Source organism: Protopterus annectens, chromosome 1.part2 (assembly GCF_019279795.1).
Source record: "Protopterus annectens isolate FY-2018-M chromosome 1.part2, PAN1.0, whole genome shotgun sequence".
In the NCBI taxonomy this organism is placed as follows: Eukaryota; Metazoa; Chordata; order Ceratodontiformes; family Protopteridae; genus Protopterus; species Protopterus annectens.
The window spans coordinates 355,131,067-355,147,757 of NC_056727.1; the positions used below are offsets into that span (position 1 = coordinate 355,131,067).

General features: G+C 40.0%; 1 protein-coding gene across 1 annotated transcript in view; it reads right to left on the reverse strand.

The window, feature by feature from the left end:
• NAPB (NSF attachment protein beta) overlaps positions 1 to 16,691 on the reverse strand; it is a 665,740-nt gene that overhangs the window by 39,051 nt on the left and 609,998 nt on the right. Inside the window, exon 10 of the mRNA XM_044056384.1 lies at positions 10,239 to 10,289. Coding sequence (XP_043912319.1) covers positions 10,239 to 10,289 — 51 coding nt within the window. The remainder of the gene's footprint in view (positions 1 to 10,238; positions 10,290 to 16,691) is intronic.

The following is a 16,691-nucleotide window of genomic DNA, read 5'->3' on the forward strand; positions in this document are numbered from 1 at the left end:
TAAAGTCTTCATCTATGGTAGTTAGCTGCAAGGAGTTGTCTGTATCCCAACCTAACTTACAGAGCTTTCAGACAATCCCAGAACACAGCTGGCCTCCCACCCCTAGCTCGAGATGTCCAATGAGGCACAGCTAAAATGTGGAATTTTTTTCTTTATCTTCATTTCCTTTCAGGCAAAGAAGCAATCAGTAGTCTGTTGGAAATCTTTTCTTTTATTAAACACCTTTACTGAATTAGTTAAGTCATAGGAAAACATACATTTCTATAAAAGAAAACAAACTATGTTAGCATGTTCACAGTTGCAAACATTTATACATCACATACGTTCTTATAAACAATCATCAATCCTGCCTTCCCTTAAACCTCACTGCTCTTCCAAAACATTATTCTTCATGTACTGTTCCAACAATTTCCATTTTTGAGATGTAATTTGCTCCTACCTTTTCCTAAAAATTCCACCTCCATTTTTATCTCTGTTATAATATTTAACTACTTGAAACACAGTCGGTTTAGACTTTGATTTCCATTTTCTAGCAATTGCATTTTTGGAGGAACCAGAATTAAACTTAACAAGACCTTACTATGTTAGGCAATTTAGATGCTGAAAAAAATTATTTCCTTATGTCCATTTGCTCACTCAATATTAATCTTTTCTAACCTCCTCTGAATGATTCCTATAGTTATTGCGCAATATTTTATATGGTCTTCTTCCTGTTCATTTCCATCTTCCAACCCCAGACTCTGGTTCAAGTCCAAGGTAATCTTGATTTTTCTAGTAAAGTCCTGTGCTTTTTTCTGTGTCTCAAGCACTTTCTTTTGGAACATCATAAAAGGTTTCACTGGCAAAGTTTCTCTATGAGCTTCATTATCAAAATATGAGAGGAAGTCTCACTATTTCCTCCTTAGCCTGTTTTGTATCAAAAAATTACTGTTCCTCCAATAAAAACATTCTGAAGACACCTGGATAGAACACCTTGAAACTCACACCTGCCTCTTGACATTCCCTGATTGCTTTGATAAATTTGCTTCTCTTTTGCCTGGTGTCCAATGAATAATTATTTTCCACAAACACTCTGCTATCTCCAGTTTTTAGTATTTTTCCTATCTGCCACAGTTTTATCAGAAACAACTCTTTCCATAGGTATGATTGCAGCTTTGCTAATACAGGTCTTGGCTGCTGTCTTGTGACCAGATTTGGAGCATACACACGATGTGCCCTTTCAGCAAATCCTACTGTGGAATACCTGTCCAGTTACTTATTTATGCTTTTACAAAATTAATACATTCTGTTCCTTCCAGTTTCTGTGGTACAGTAGAAAATCTCAGGTTTTCTCTGTGCTCTGTCCTCTAACTCTACCATTTTTTTAAACAGCTTTTCTTGAGATCTCATACTCAGCCAGCTTTTTCATTTCGATGTCTGATTTTTGCAGTTCTATCAGTTCATCTGAATAACTGTTCAAAGTTTCTTCCATTTTTCCAGCTTTTTGTTATTTGAGTTGAAATACGCCTTCAGTGTTTCATTTTAATAAGCTCTGAGCATATTTGACTTATTTTTTTCATCTAAATTACTGGAAGCCATCACTTGTACCACAGCTGGAGCTTGAACTGCTGTTTGCTAAACTGCAGGATTCTTCCAGACATTGTTTTCTGTTCTCCTCTTACAGCTGATTTTCTTTCAGGCTCTCCAAGTTTCTTCTTTGACATCCAGGCAGTGAACTTACTAGCAAATAACAGAATTTTACTTAAACAGGCAGAATTACTGGCCCTTATCTACGAGTTTCTTTTTTCACACCGGGAGAGATGGAATTAAGCTGTTGACAAGTGTGCAGCCATCTTGGAAAGACCTGGAGTCTTTTCATTCTTGAATGCATTGCTGACACTCTACTATTTAATTACCTATTTGGGAATCTTGAACTGGATTTGTTTAGAATTTCTTGTTCAGAATTCCATGGTATCATTACAAAAATAAACAAATATGCCCAGTGTGCCCATAGAAGACAAACTTCAACAAAGGATTCCCACCCTTAGTACCCTTTCTGCCTAGGGGAGAAACCCAGCATCACTGCTTGTAAGTACTGTATGCCCTTTAATAATTAAGCACGTTACAGAGAGAGAGAGAGAGAGAAACCTCAGGGATTTCCTACAGCAGAAAAAGCTAGTGGCCTTGTTGCAGACAACTGCCACTTTAGAGAGAGGGTACATCCTATAAAGTTACATAAAGAAAAGCATGACCTCAAAGACAAAAAAACAGTCATTCTGAAACAGCATATAACAAAAAAGAAATAAGCCCAACCAACAGGGCAGTGACAAGAAAAACAAACTTTAATATATGGTAAGTGCTTTTGTGGGGTTACCACTTCTTCAGACCATACAAACAAAGATTAAGAAATCCAATAAATAGTAAAAGCATTCAACAACAATTAAAAACAATTAAAACCATATTAAATAAGATAATTTACCTCACCTTTCCTTTAGAACAGGTTTTAAAGGTATAGTGCTATTCAGCCCCGGTTCCCTATGTACCTACAAGGCTATAATCCATTTAAATTCATTTTGCTACATTTTATTATTCATGTCGCTAACCTTGATATCAGACACAAGTTGCAAGACTCTAAACCAAAATCTCAAGTGTCCTTGCTGAAAGAGTGGCAAGCAAGCACATTGATTTGAAGGTGGTTACGAATGTCACCTACATGCCCTAGAATCCATTCCTTCAGATGTCTAGTAGTCTTGCCCATATAAAAAACAGAACAGCTGCAGCAGGTAGCTAAATAAACCAAGTTAACACTTTTACAGTCAGCATAAAATCGCGGAGAAAATTCACACACCCTGTCACTGGATGTATACAGTCATTCTCTTCCGCTATAAAATCACAGGCTATACAGGTGTGACAAGGTACGTAACTAGTCTAGTGTGGGGAGATCTATTCACAAAGCGCTTATCAGATGATCTATAGCACAGGAGTCTCTTTACAGAAAAGTTATTCCAAAAAATAAAATCAGGTTTCTTCCCAGTCACTTTGCTGACCTTATCTGCCAAGAGAATGGGCCAGTTTTTCCTGTTGTTACAAAACTGGTAAATACTGTTAGAATAAGTAAAGGACACTTTAGGGATTTGGGGAACCACACCCTGTCACCATACACCACAGCATTAACTACATGATGAAAAATAAAGTGCTGCCCTATCCTTCCTAAGCATCCTGGTATACTTAAACAGGTAATCAACCATGGTTTTAGGGTATCCACCTAAGTCAGCAGAGAGGGAAGCCATAGTATCATTAAAGCAAATATCATCTGGATAGTGTAGAGATCCTCATGGACTGTTCCTTTAAGACCTAGAATAAACATGTTGGGTGTGTATGCAAGTGCAATGTAATAATCCATTCCTCCAGCAGCACCTTCTCTAAAGCTTAGTATCAAAACCCCCAGCCCCATTCTTACTAACAGTTACATCTAAACAATCCACTGAGTAACTCAGCATAAATTCAAGAAAATGGTAGTCGTTTCTAAATACTCAACAAATTCATCCAAAGGTTTAATGCATACCTTCCCAGAGAAAGGAGTTATCATCCACAAATCTGGTATAAAATCTGATATTATCAATAAAGATGTTATTGTCAAAAATGATTTTTCCCATTGTGCCAACACCAGTATGGCATAGCTGTTGGCATATGGGGTACCAATAGCTACTCCCAATCTCTGTAGAAAGTATTCTCCTTCAAAGATAAAGATGCTATTTTCAAAAATAATGTCCAACAAAGTAAAATCATTGTTATGGTACTATGTGTATAACCACCATTATGTATTAAAAATAACCTAACCAAGTCAACATCCTCATTATTGGGTATAATGGTAAATAGCATTTTTACATAGTGTGTGTCACCAAAATAAGACTGGCTACATCAATACCATTAACAGATTCAAACAAGAAGTTTAAAAATTGTTGTGCATCACTCAGTACAGCTGTTCCTTTAATAAGCACAGGTTTCAACTTATTTTCTACAAAGATCAAAGAAGGCTCAGTAAAGTCACCCCAACCCAGATACTACAGGATGCATTGGGGGGGGGTTGCGGCATTTATGAATTTTGGGCATACCATGGATTCATAGGTAGGTACTAGGCTATTGGCCCTAGGGCCTATATGCCTAGCCAAAGGTGCCCTGGCTTTCGCCACCTAAGAAAATTATTTTCCTGTGCCACTGTCGAGCAGAGCCACAGATGTGATCCCCGAGGTGAATTTCCTATCTCCCATCCAATCATCAAGATTTTTCTTGAACAGTGCTAATGAGGAGCTTTGTTTGACATAGATAGGTAGTTTGTTCCAGAGTATGGGAAGTCTCTGGGACAGGAATCTATCCCTCCAGCATGTGTTGTTTATTGTGGTGACTAGGTTTAGGTCCCTAGAGCGTGTAGCTCATAGGGATTGGGATTTCTTTAAGTGGAGCATGTCTAAAAGCTCTGGGTTTGACATAGCTTTGAGTGTTAGGCAGAGCTCGCCTCTGAGTAGGCGATATGCAACGGAGTAAAGCTGCAGTTTTTTGAGATGGTCTGCATAGGGCATCTCTTTGAGGCCGGTAATCCTCTTTGTGAGGTATTTCTGTGGCCTTTCCAGTTGTTGTAGATGTCTTGTGAGGTACATACCAAAAGGGGCATTGTACTCTACGAGTAGAGGGGAACAATGACCTCTTTTTTCCTGGATGAGAAACCTTTTGTGATGAGGTGTGCCACCTAGAAGGATTTCCTGACTACTGTGGCAATGTGATTATCAAAGGAGAGACTACTGTCCACCTGTGTCCCAAGGTCTCTTATCACACTTTCGGTGTTAAGTAGACTACCACCTATGTGGTAGTTCATGGGTACAGAGTTTTTACCAAAAGGAATGACGATGCACTTTTTGGCACTGAGCTTGAGGCCATGGCTTTGACACCAGGCATCTGTCTCAGCACGGCGGCATCTGTCTCAGCACGGCCCTTTTGTAGGATGTCCACATCTTTTGGAGTTTTGATAATGGCTCCTAGTTTGCAGTCATCTGTGAACTTCGTTAGCCAAAGACCTTCTGTGTTGGCCTGTACTTCAGAGAAGTAGATACCAAACAGGAGAGGACCCAGGACTGAACCCTGTGGTACTCCACTTGTCACTGGTCTGAAGTTGGATTTGGAGTCTGCTATTTTCACAGTGTAGGTTCTGTCAGTGAGCCAGATGGCAACCCATCTTGTGACATAGGGATTTATACCTAGTTTAGTGGGTTTATCTATAATTCCAGAGTGGGGGATGGTGTCAAAAGCCTTGGCAAGATCTAGATAGGCTGTGTGAACCACCTTACCCTCATCTACGGCTTTGGTGACTGCTTCAAAGAAGTCTATCAGGTTTAGGAGACATGATCTGCCTTTTACAAACCCGAACTGGGTGGGGTCCTGAGTTTGGAGATTACCAATGTCATTGTTTATAAGTTCCATGATGATACGCTCCATAGCCTTGCTGACCAGGCTCATTAGGCTAATGGGGTAGTAGTTTCCGGGGTCTGTGGTGGCTCCCCCTTTGTGGAGTGGGACAACTGTTGTGCGCCATTCAATGGGCACATAGCCTGAGGTGAGGCTATGATTGAACATGGTACTTAGGTGGGGTGCCAGTTCGTTCTGTAGTTCATGTAGAACACAGCCTGGGATTTCGTCAAGTCCCATGGATGCTGTTTTCTTGGCTTTGGATAGTGTGTTTTTTACCTGTGCAGATGTGATTACAGGAACTTTGCATTCTTCTGGTATAGAGATGGACCCTTTAGGGGATAACAGAGGGGTAAAGTTAGCACTGAACATATCTACCAGGATGTTGGCAATATCCGTTGGTTCTGTATATTTAGTGCTATTGTGCTGTAACTCAGAGCAGATCTGAGTGTTGCCATTGAGATTCTTGACATAGCTATAGAATGCTTTGTGGTTGTCTTTAGAGTCAGTGGCGATTTTGTTTTCATAACTAGCTTTGGAGGATTTTATGAGGGATCTCAGCTTTTTACTGAAGCTGACCAGGAAGTTTCTCCAATCATGGGATTTTACTCTTTTTTGCAACAGTTTCTTTCTTCTGTTGTAGAGTTTGTTTATGGCAGGGGACCACCAGATTGGCTTCCTTTTTTTGGAGGATAGCATCTTGGTTCTGTTAGGGATTGCACGATCCATGCACTCATGTAAGTGCTTATAAAGTGCATTTGTGTAGGATGGGTGTCGTGAAGTTTGCCACTTCTGTCTTAAGAAGCGTGAAGTTGGCTTTGGAGAAATTTTTTACTGCGGTTTCCCTAATGGGGGGTGGGGCAGGGATGTGTATGTCTAGGGTGATTAGCTTATGGTCGGATCTGACCAACGAGGAATTGACCTCTGGTGTGGAGCATCAGTTGCCCATGTTGGTAATAACCAGGTCTAGGATATTGCTGCCCCTGGTGGGGGTGAGGATAAGTTGATCCATGGCATTGGAATTTATGAATTCCAGAAAACGTTGAACATAAGGGTTGGTACACGAGTAGTTTTCCCAGTTAATGGTAGGGTAGTTGAAATCGCCCATTATTAGGGTGTTAGGTTGTACCCTAATATTTTCCAGTGTATTAAGAAATGAGGAGTAGGAATCCTGGGACATGGTGGGGGATCTGTAGCAAGCTACAATTTGGATTGCGGTCTTGCCCAGAGTTAGTTGCACTTGGATAATCTCGGATGCATTATGCTGAGCAACTAGCCTGGAGGTGTGGATATCCTTAATGAATATAGACACGCCTCCGCATTTAGTGTTTCGGTCCAGGTTAGGTGGCCGAAAGGTGTGGTATGAATTATAGCCTGGTAATACAGGGGTACTCTCTGGAGCCTTGAAAAAGGTCTCTGTCACTGCACAGATGTCGATGTTCTCCATTTGAAGGAGTGCCTCGAGAGAGTGCATTTTGAGGTTTAGACTTCTAGCATTGAGTAGCAATACCCTCAGATTCTTCTTGCCTGTACCTGTTAGGGTGGTGAATTTGTCATTTGAACCTTGCCTAAAAAAGACACTATAGGGGTGGCTAGAACCTTTGCCAGTATCTGGAATCCCAGGGGCGACAGGTGCAGGCCATCTCTGGCAAAGTATCGTGGCTAGTCGATCATGTCATCCCAGGCAGACAGATACTGGGATCCCCTTAGAATGACACCAGAAGCTTAGCCAATTGTTGAAGTCAATCATTTTGTCCTTGTACTGTGGTATCATTCTGGGTGATGGCAGGATGCTACTCAGGGCTAGGGCCATACCTGCCTGGGCTACAAGATTGGACAGCTCCTCCATGTCCCTTTTCATGTAGTCCAAGGAGGTACGTCTCAGGTCATTCACACCAATGATTGAAAGTAAAGGATTCTCTACCCATAAAAAAATTATATGTTTAATAATCAATTAAACCACACATTAAAAGATCATACAGATCGTGTCATGCACTTTGCAAATCAGTCTGTCCACATCATGTCTAATAATTCTAGAACAGGTCGCAGCATCCAACAATAAATCCAACATAAAAATGACAAAGTTTCATCCAAGACTACCACTGCCCCACCCTTGTCGGCAGGTCTAATACGTATACTAAAATCAATCTTAAGTAAATAAAACTGGAATCCAGCACTGTTCTCAAATGCAGAGTAAACATCAGATTCATATGGTTCTAAAACTAGCTTCTAGAGCTGGAGTCAATGGAGAACTAAAGGTACTGGTTTTAGCAACTATGGTACTAGTCCATGGACACAGCTTGCCCATGTGGAAACATACAATGAACCATTACCCCCCTTCTAGCAAAAAGCTTGATGCTGGTAATGACACTGAAAAAGTCCGATCCTGTAGCCAGAACAAAAGAAAGTCCTTTATTGAGCAACTCCTTATGTTATTTGGTAAGAGTTATATAAGAAAGGTTAAAAACTAAGTCAGTGTTGTCCGACTCATAGGTGGCTTGCTTCTGTCGTTCAGTGCACGATCTTCTACTGATACTGTCTGTTTCAGTCTTCCCTTGCTCAAAGATCGCCCTCTTCTGGCTGCTCATAGTATTCCCGTTGGGAAAGGAGACCCAAAAAGAATCTGCCGAAACAGACGATTTCTGCACAGAGGGAACATCAAAAACTTTACATGTTCTTAGATAAGGAGCAGCTGGTATAGCTGTACAGGAAATTCCTTTATCCAATAACTCACTGGTGGGGGAGATTTAGAGGTAGAAGCTAAGAGCTTATCAGTCAGTAAGGTGTTTGCATTATTCACATTATTACTATCAATATCAGGGATCACACTTGCAGTCCCACAAGGATAAACACTGTTGTCGTCTCGAAGTCACATAAAAATATGACCTTTAGTAAAATCAGTGACGTCTCTGGTAAACTTCCTGTATTTCTGCTGAGGAAGCCTGCTTTCAAATGCAGAGATGCATAGAGCTCATCAAGTTTAGAATAAAAAAAAAAAAAAAAACACATCATAACATTTGCTCTTAATATTATGGAGAGAATGCTCATTGGATAACTTCGAACCAAGAAGAATAAGAAAATGTAACTAACTGGAATTTGAAATGTCTGAAGAAGTCTCACTCTCAGGGAGATGAAAAGCGCTTAACAGTTATTAAAATAGTATGTCTTTCGTTTGGTATTTTAGTGGTCTTCTTGGTTCGAAGTTATCCATTTGGTTCTTTTAGTTTTCTTTGAGAATGCTCAATGTCAACAAGTAGCCCCATCTCTATGGGGGTCCAATAAATAGTAAAATAACTCAACAACAATTAAAACCATATTAAATGAGATAATTTACCCCACCTCTCCTTGAGGACAGGTTTTAAAGGAACAGTGCTATTCAGCTCAAGTTCCGTGTGCGCCTGCAAAGCTATAATCCATTTAAGTTCAGTTTTCTCCACTTCATTTTTCATATCACCACCTCTGATATCAGGTACAAGTTGGGAGACTCTAAAGCAAAATCTATTTGCTGAGAGAGTGGCAAGCAAGCACATTGATCTTAAGGTGCTTGCAAATGTCACCTATATGCTCCAGAATCCATTCCTTCAGATGTCTAGCAGTCTTGCACACATAAAAACTAGAACAGCTGCAGCAGTTGGCTAAATAAACCAAGTTAATACTTTTACAGTCAGAATAAAATTGTAGAGAAAAGTCGCACCCTGTCACTGGATGTATAAAGTGATTCTCTCTTCAGCTATAAAATCACAGGCTTTACAGGTGTGACAAGGGTATGTACCTAGTCTAGTGTGGGGAGATCTATTCGCAAAGTGCTTGTCAGATGATCACAGCACAGGAGTCTCTTTAGAGAGTGGTTATTCCTAAAAACAAAATCAGGTTTCTTGCCAATCACTTTGCTGACCTTATTTGCCAAAAGAATGGGCTGTTTTTTCCTGATGATGTTACAAAACTGGTAAATATTGCTGAAATAAATAAAGGACACACTAAGCATTGTAACAGCAGAACACATTAACTCAGCTTAAAACAGATCTTGATTTTAAAGACAATAAAACGCAGCATCGACCTTCACCCTGAAAAAAAGAGGATGGGATGATGCTAAAGGGGTTAGCGTAATTAAGAATATAGCAAACTACACTTGGACGAAGCCTTGGCTGTACTAATAGATGTTTGATTTCCCTTCTGTTTTTTTTTTTTCGTGTGCATAACCTTTGGGCACTTGACAGCTCTGCTTCATTCTCTTTGCAAAAAACATTTAAAGCCATCTTTAAATTGCTAATTGTATTTATATTCTAAGAACAAACATATATGATACTGTATGTTGATCCAATTGATCTTTTTACATCAGACTTGGGAACTCTGGATTATAAAAGACATTAAAGGCTTTACATGCAGACACCACATGGTAGAGTAACGTTTAAAGACAATACATTGAACATAAGCAGAAGTGGCCATGCTCTGAACAACTACAAGGCTTGCATTAGTCCAACAGGGAGCCCAGGGGCAACATTCATATAGCCCTAAAAGCTCTTGACCTGAAATAGAAAAGTTACTTTTTTTCAGACTTTTGCGAAGAGAAAAAACTTAGCTGGGACAACTGTGCTTTAGTGGAATCCTGACTAGTGCAGAAGTAAGGCAGAATGGTTAAACTGCATTTCTTTCCACTGGCTAGGTAGTCTCATGTGCTACGTTCTATCAAAACAATGTGAAAATCATCCAGGCTGTTTTCCCACTTTAATAATGGTTTATTTTACCATCATGTACCATTAATAATATATATATTCAGGTCACAAGTATATGCTACTTACTGCTTCAGTGTAGGCTTCACTGTTCTGTTCCTCATGTGCTTCAAGTAATTTCTTTATAAAAAGAAAACAAAATTATGTATTAGGTCAAGGAAAATGCTTTTTCATTCATCAAGACCAACAAAATTTTGCATAAGTGCTTTTTAAGTTGTACCTACATTATTCCAAGCCTGCTAAGATCACTATAAACCACATTAGAAACTATCCAATCTGTCTTTCTGTAACCAGGTAATTGGACTGTTCCAAAATGCACCAGTTTCAACCAAACCAGACCATGCAGAAAGATAAAAGATAGATGTATAAACTGAAAAGTGGAAATAATTTTCACAGATGCAGAAATTCAGTAAGATGTAAACTCAAGTTAAGCAAGGCAAAAAAAAATGCAAAGAGCAAAAAAAGCTACACCCAATGAAAATGTATAGTGACAGAACACTGAAGTGCAATTTTTACATGGTAAGACAAAGCACTACTTACACGAGACAACCACATACTGTAATGTGGTGCCACACATCACTGTAAATCATCTGTGACCAACATGCTAACATGTAATCACAAATGATTTGTGCTTAAAGATCAAGGTCATAGTGTTTCACAGAATCCACATTTCTCTAAGATACATTTAGTCACAGGGATGGGGGTGTTTTATGTCTTACAAGTGAAACAGTGTGTTTACTGATCACATTTGTGTCAATCACTCATGCAATGACCTTTAGTCCTGTTTGTACTGTAATCAGATGTGCAAACCAATACCAAATTGTGGCTAGTTGCCAGCACAGAATAATAGCAATAAGTGAAAACATCATGAAAATCAAGTATGTATGGCCATTTAGGATTAGAAGGCAGATATACATGTGAACAAAGGTGACCAGATTTTTAATGTGTGTGATGTCTACATCTGCAAATAACATTCTATATGAGCTGCTATAAGACATATACGAACAATGTTTTACCTCAAATAGAATCAACCAGACTATGGGGTCTCCTTTAAGAAAATAGGTTTTCAGTTATCCATTACTGACTACACCATTCTGACTTGAGCATAATTAATACAGTTCTTTATCATATTAGAAGTTAACTCACTACTGTAGATAGTTCATGTACAAGTATTTGGACAGTAAACTGTCTTTTTCAAAGGTCAAATAATGGTGCTTTCTTTGTGGGTGCCAGTAACTTAGATCTGTAGATCTTGTTAACAAATGTCTGGAAGACAGCCCAATTTCATAAGAAAGCAATTATTATTCAGTTTGAGTCCGACTAACTCCAAGACAACTGCAGTTTGAACTTCAGGACACAAGAACATAAAAAAGCTTCTAATTCACGCTGAGATGTTTTAAGGTATGAACAGCAGCAACAGATGTAGACTGAGCCCTTTCCATGGTGGACCAACAGGTTATGGCACGGACCATCCCATTTGTGACATTGCTGAGTCTCTTACGTCAAAAAACATCCTTTTTATTTAACAGGTGTTGATAATAAGGTGCTAGTTAATAACCATATTATGTCAATATACAGCAGTCGTCTTTGATGTTAGACATCTTAGCTGACCGGCACCAAATGAATACATTTTCTATGATAACAAGGTATTCAAGGCAGGTTTTACAACTGCCAAAACTGCTACAAACTTTAATTGTCAAATGGGCAAAGACACAGCCCTTTGAATATACTACACAAAGTGGACAGTTTCTTCTTTGACCTGGAAAGGTTTACTAATCAGATAACCCTTGTATCATGTGATAGGGGACTTCCCCAAGCTCAGTAGAACACAGCATTTTGAATGCTGGAATGACTGCCACTGTTGAAGGCCGTGTTAATTCCACCTAGTCTGGTCTTACTCATTACAGTGATGCTGTGTTACAACAAACATGATCTATACCCAGATAGTTGACCATTCTAAAGTAATTAGTGGGAGGCTCTGAGAAATTAGCTAATTAGTGGGGGGAACAGAGAAATAGAATTCCTCGTTTATCTAGGAACTATTTAGAGGTATCTTTACTTAGCTGTAGTGCTGGTTTGATTTGCTGTTCTCTGCCCGAGTATTGCTGACCGCTGCCTGGATTTGATTTTGAATTGAAGTTATTCATTTAAGGTTTGGTTACTTCTGTTTTTTTTTTTTTGTTTTGTTTTTTTTAATCTTTTTCTTATACTGAATATTGTTTTAAGTTCTTTGTTCTTTTGGAATTCTAAGAGGTCTTGGCTAGGATCAGTTAGAAAAATTAGAAAATAACTCCTCTGCAGACAGTGAATAACATCCAGTTAATTACTGGGAGGTGCTGAGAAGCATCATTCCTCATTTAACTAGAAATATTTAGAGGCGTCTTTACTTAGCTGTAGTGCTTGCTTGACTTGCTGTTCTCTGTCTGACTATTGCTGATATATGTCTGCATTTAATTTTCCCACCCACCTGCAATATTGCTTTTGTACTTTTAAATTTGGTGGCTTTTGAGTTGCCTGCCCCTACTATAAATCTGATTTTTGACATCCTCCCAGTCCTATCTCGTCAGCTCATTCTACTGAGTATTGAGAGATCAGCTGGGAAAGGCCATCCCCTTAGTCTCTTAAATTTGCATTATCGTCTGTTTCCTCCCTTCCTACTTACTTAAAAAATGCATTTTATTCAGCTGCTTTTCCTATATCTCTGCTTCTTCCTACTTTATTGCTTTATCTTTTTGCTACAAGTTCTTAAAGTGTTCAGTTGCATTTAATCTTCTGCATTTATTGCTGCTTGTTAGTAGCCTGACTGAATTGTAACTGTTATTCTATGCATCTTAGTTTTGACTTAAGAACTTGGTCTTCAAACTAGTTATCTTACATAAGGAAGGTCTGTGGTCTACATTCTTGTGGCAGGAGAGGTAGAGTAGCTTACATCATTCTAAGGTGAGAATTGCTGGTTGATGGATTATTGTGTCTGATTCTAAAACAGTCTTACATCTGGTTTAAGCACTTGGGCTTCAGGCCGATTATTTTACAATAAGAAGGTTTGTGGTCTGCACTGTTATGGGAGGAGAGTGTAGCGCCTGCCCTTTTGAGCTGGGAACTGCTGGTGAAGGCTTAGTGTGCCTATTATTTTAAGTGCCTTTGCTCTGGGCTCCAAACCAGTTATTTTACATTAGGAAGGTTTGTTATCTACACTCTTGTGGCTTGAGAGGGCAGCCTATTCCCTTCTGAGCTGGGAATTGTTGGCTGAAGGCTTATTGTGTCTGTTCTAAAAGTGTCTTAGTTCTGGTTTAAGCACCTGGGCTCCAAACTAGTTATTTTACATTAAGAAGATTTGTGATCTACACTCTTGTGGGAGGATAGGGTAATCTCCACCCTTCTAAGCTGGGAATTGCTGGTGAGGGGTTATTTTACCTGTTATTCTAAGCATCTTTGTTTTGGTCTGTGGTCTGCATTCTTGTGGTATTACTGTTTATATATATATTTTTTTAACTACTAGAGCATTTATTTTTTTTTTCATAGTAGAGTGCCATTCATCAAGTTGATTGCGTTACTGACTTGTTCAATATTTAAGTTTTCCTCACTCCTCCCTAGCAGATAAGTGGCCATGGATATGCACTTTCCCACTCTCTTTGTGGCCAGCCTGGTTGTGATGGGTATGCTGAGGCATTGTAGCAATTGCCTCATGTACACTGACAGCTCACTTATTCTTAATATAACAGATTGTGTATGTGAAAGGTGTAAATACACTAATGCTGGAGGTAAAACTCTGTCATACAACCAAAACTAATCCATTAGAGGTTGTCATTGTCACCTGCACCACACCTACTGCACAGGGTAAAGAACCTACGTATAACACTACTTATGCTGAGGCATGTATAGGTAACCTTCCTAAAACAACAAGGCCTCCTGCACAGTACAATTAAAGAAGGGGTCCTCAGCCATCATGTAAACACTCCATTAAAACACCACCCGCAGCTACACATGGTAACACTGCATCCAGTGCCTTCACTGCTAAGCCCTTAAGGCAAATCAGCACACAGCCAAATTTCTTGGTCATTGGCGATTCTACAGTGAGGCACATAGATGTCCCCTCACCAGACTGAGTAAAGAGAGAGTCACAGTTAGCTGCCTTTTTGGAGCTAGTATCTATCAAATCACACAGGCACTCGGGTCATTGAACCGTGGATACCAGTATGACTCTGTCATAGTCCATGTGAGTATTAATGACCTGAGACATACCTCCCTTGACTATACAAAGTAGGACATGATTGAGCTCACTGACTGTCTCAGGCAGCTATTAGCCTAGCACTGAAATGCATACTATCTTCTCCACGGCTGATGCCACATGAGAAAATGATGGATTTTAACAAATGGTTTAGCTTCTGGTGTCAATCCAGGGGCATACAATATTTGACAGCCTAGGAGGACATTGTTGACAGATCATGCTGCTTTGCTAGAAATGTCTCCACTTATCCTCTCTAAGCTTTTGGATATTGGCAAAAACCTTTTCCACCCCCATAGTGCCTTTTTTTAAGCAATGCCAAAATGGTAAGCCTAACAACCTTACTGACCCTATGAAGGAATACCTGAAGGAGTTACTGCTCAATGCGAGAAGTCTTAACAAGAAATTCCACTCTGTGCAAGCCTTCCTCTCCCTGGAGAGTGCAGACATCTGAGTAGTAATGGATTCATGGTTTAAAGTCGCTCAGAGTACCCCAGCAATGCAAGGTTATAATGCCTTTCACACCTTTAGATGACCTAGTGTGCAGCAGGGAACAAAAGGTGGAAGAAATTCAGTCTAATCTCACAATCTAACATCCAGAGTGTTATGACCCACTGGAAGTCATACATGTGCAACTCACCATAAAACGGGGTGTATAGGTCACCCTCTGTGTCCCAGGAAATCCATACAACCTACCAGTGTTCTACAGTCCCTCACCATTCAACATAATAGGATAGTAATGGGAGATCTCAACTACCCCCTCTATAGATTGGGAATATTGCACCACTTCTAATGCACAAGCCTGCTCCTTTTTGGCATCTATTTCTCTGAAATGGCAGCAAATGCTGAAACTTTATGGTTGACTAAGTCTGCAGATGATTGCAAGCTGGGGGTGATCATCGACTCCTCTGCAGACACTAGCATTCTTCAAGAGGTCTATCTCTAAGAAATGGTGCCAAAGCCATGGCCTTAAATAGAATGCTAAGAAATGCACAAGTGTACCCTTTGGGAAGTCAACCACCCAGCTACTTACCATGTTGATAATACACCTCTAAGAGTTAACCCAGTGGTCAGGAATCTGGGTCAGCACATAGACAGTAGCCTCATCTTCAACCCACCACATGGCCACAATGGTGAGCAAATCCTTTTACGCTGAGCAACTTATAAGGGCATGGCATCTAGGTCCAACGAAGTCATTATCCCACTGTACTCCACCCTTATGAGATCAATCATAGACTACAATGCTCCCTTTGGTATGTACATGACCAGGTATATGCAGCAACTACAACAACCTCAGAGGTTCCTTACAAAAAGGATACAAGGCATAACAAACCTGCCTTATGCTGAGCACCTTAAAGCCCTTCCTCTCTACTAGATCTCCTATATACTAATGAGGGGTGATCTATGCCTGGCTTACAAGGTATCCACAAACACCACACTTATGAATCTCCTACATATTCATAAGTCAAAGAGTACCAAAAATATAAGGTCTGGGGACCTGAAATTTGTCTGTGACTTAAACAGAACATGCTGGAGAGACAGATGTGTCCCAGAGACTGCCCCTTCTAAAGAACAAGATTAGCATCCATGTGAAGCCGAGTTAGACTATTATCCAGTTTAAGCACAACCTAGGCAAGTGGAAGGGGAAAGTACAGTTTTGTACTTACCATAAATGTAGATGTTCGAGTGTTCACCCTGCTGCAGTCATCACACTTGGGTTATCCTGCCATCTGGTGGTCCCGCAGTCGGCCTGAGTTCCAAAGAGTTGGTCCAGTGTCGGTTGCTGTTGCTTCTTCCCTGACATCAGTGCACCAGGGGTCTATAAGAGGCATCCGATGCCATTTTCTTCAGTTTTACTTGCCCCAGATGTCAGGTGCCCCCAATAGGTAGGCAATATATATATTGCTATATAAAAATGTACATATAAAAATAAAACAATACCTTCAGGCACAAGCAAATACACCACAGAGGTTGTATAGGATAGAATGATATAGATAAGTCCAGCTAGTTCAGAGGGGATGGAGGGAGGGTAACCTGGACTGCAGCAGGGTGAACACTCGAACATCTACATTTATGGTAGGTACAAAACTGTACTATGTTCATCGTGTTACCCTGCTGCAGTCAACACACTTGGGTTGAATCCCAAAGCTAAGGATGGGTGGTGGAGATAAATAGGGTTAGAAGAAGCTAGTAGGCCCTGCAAAACTGCAGTGGAAAAACCAGCTCTAGTCTTAGAATATAGAGGTAAGTGATGGTGTTTGGTGAAGGTGTGCACTGAACTCCAATTTGCAGCTTCC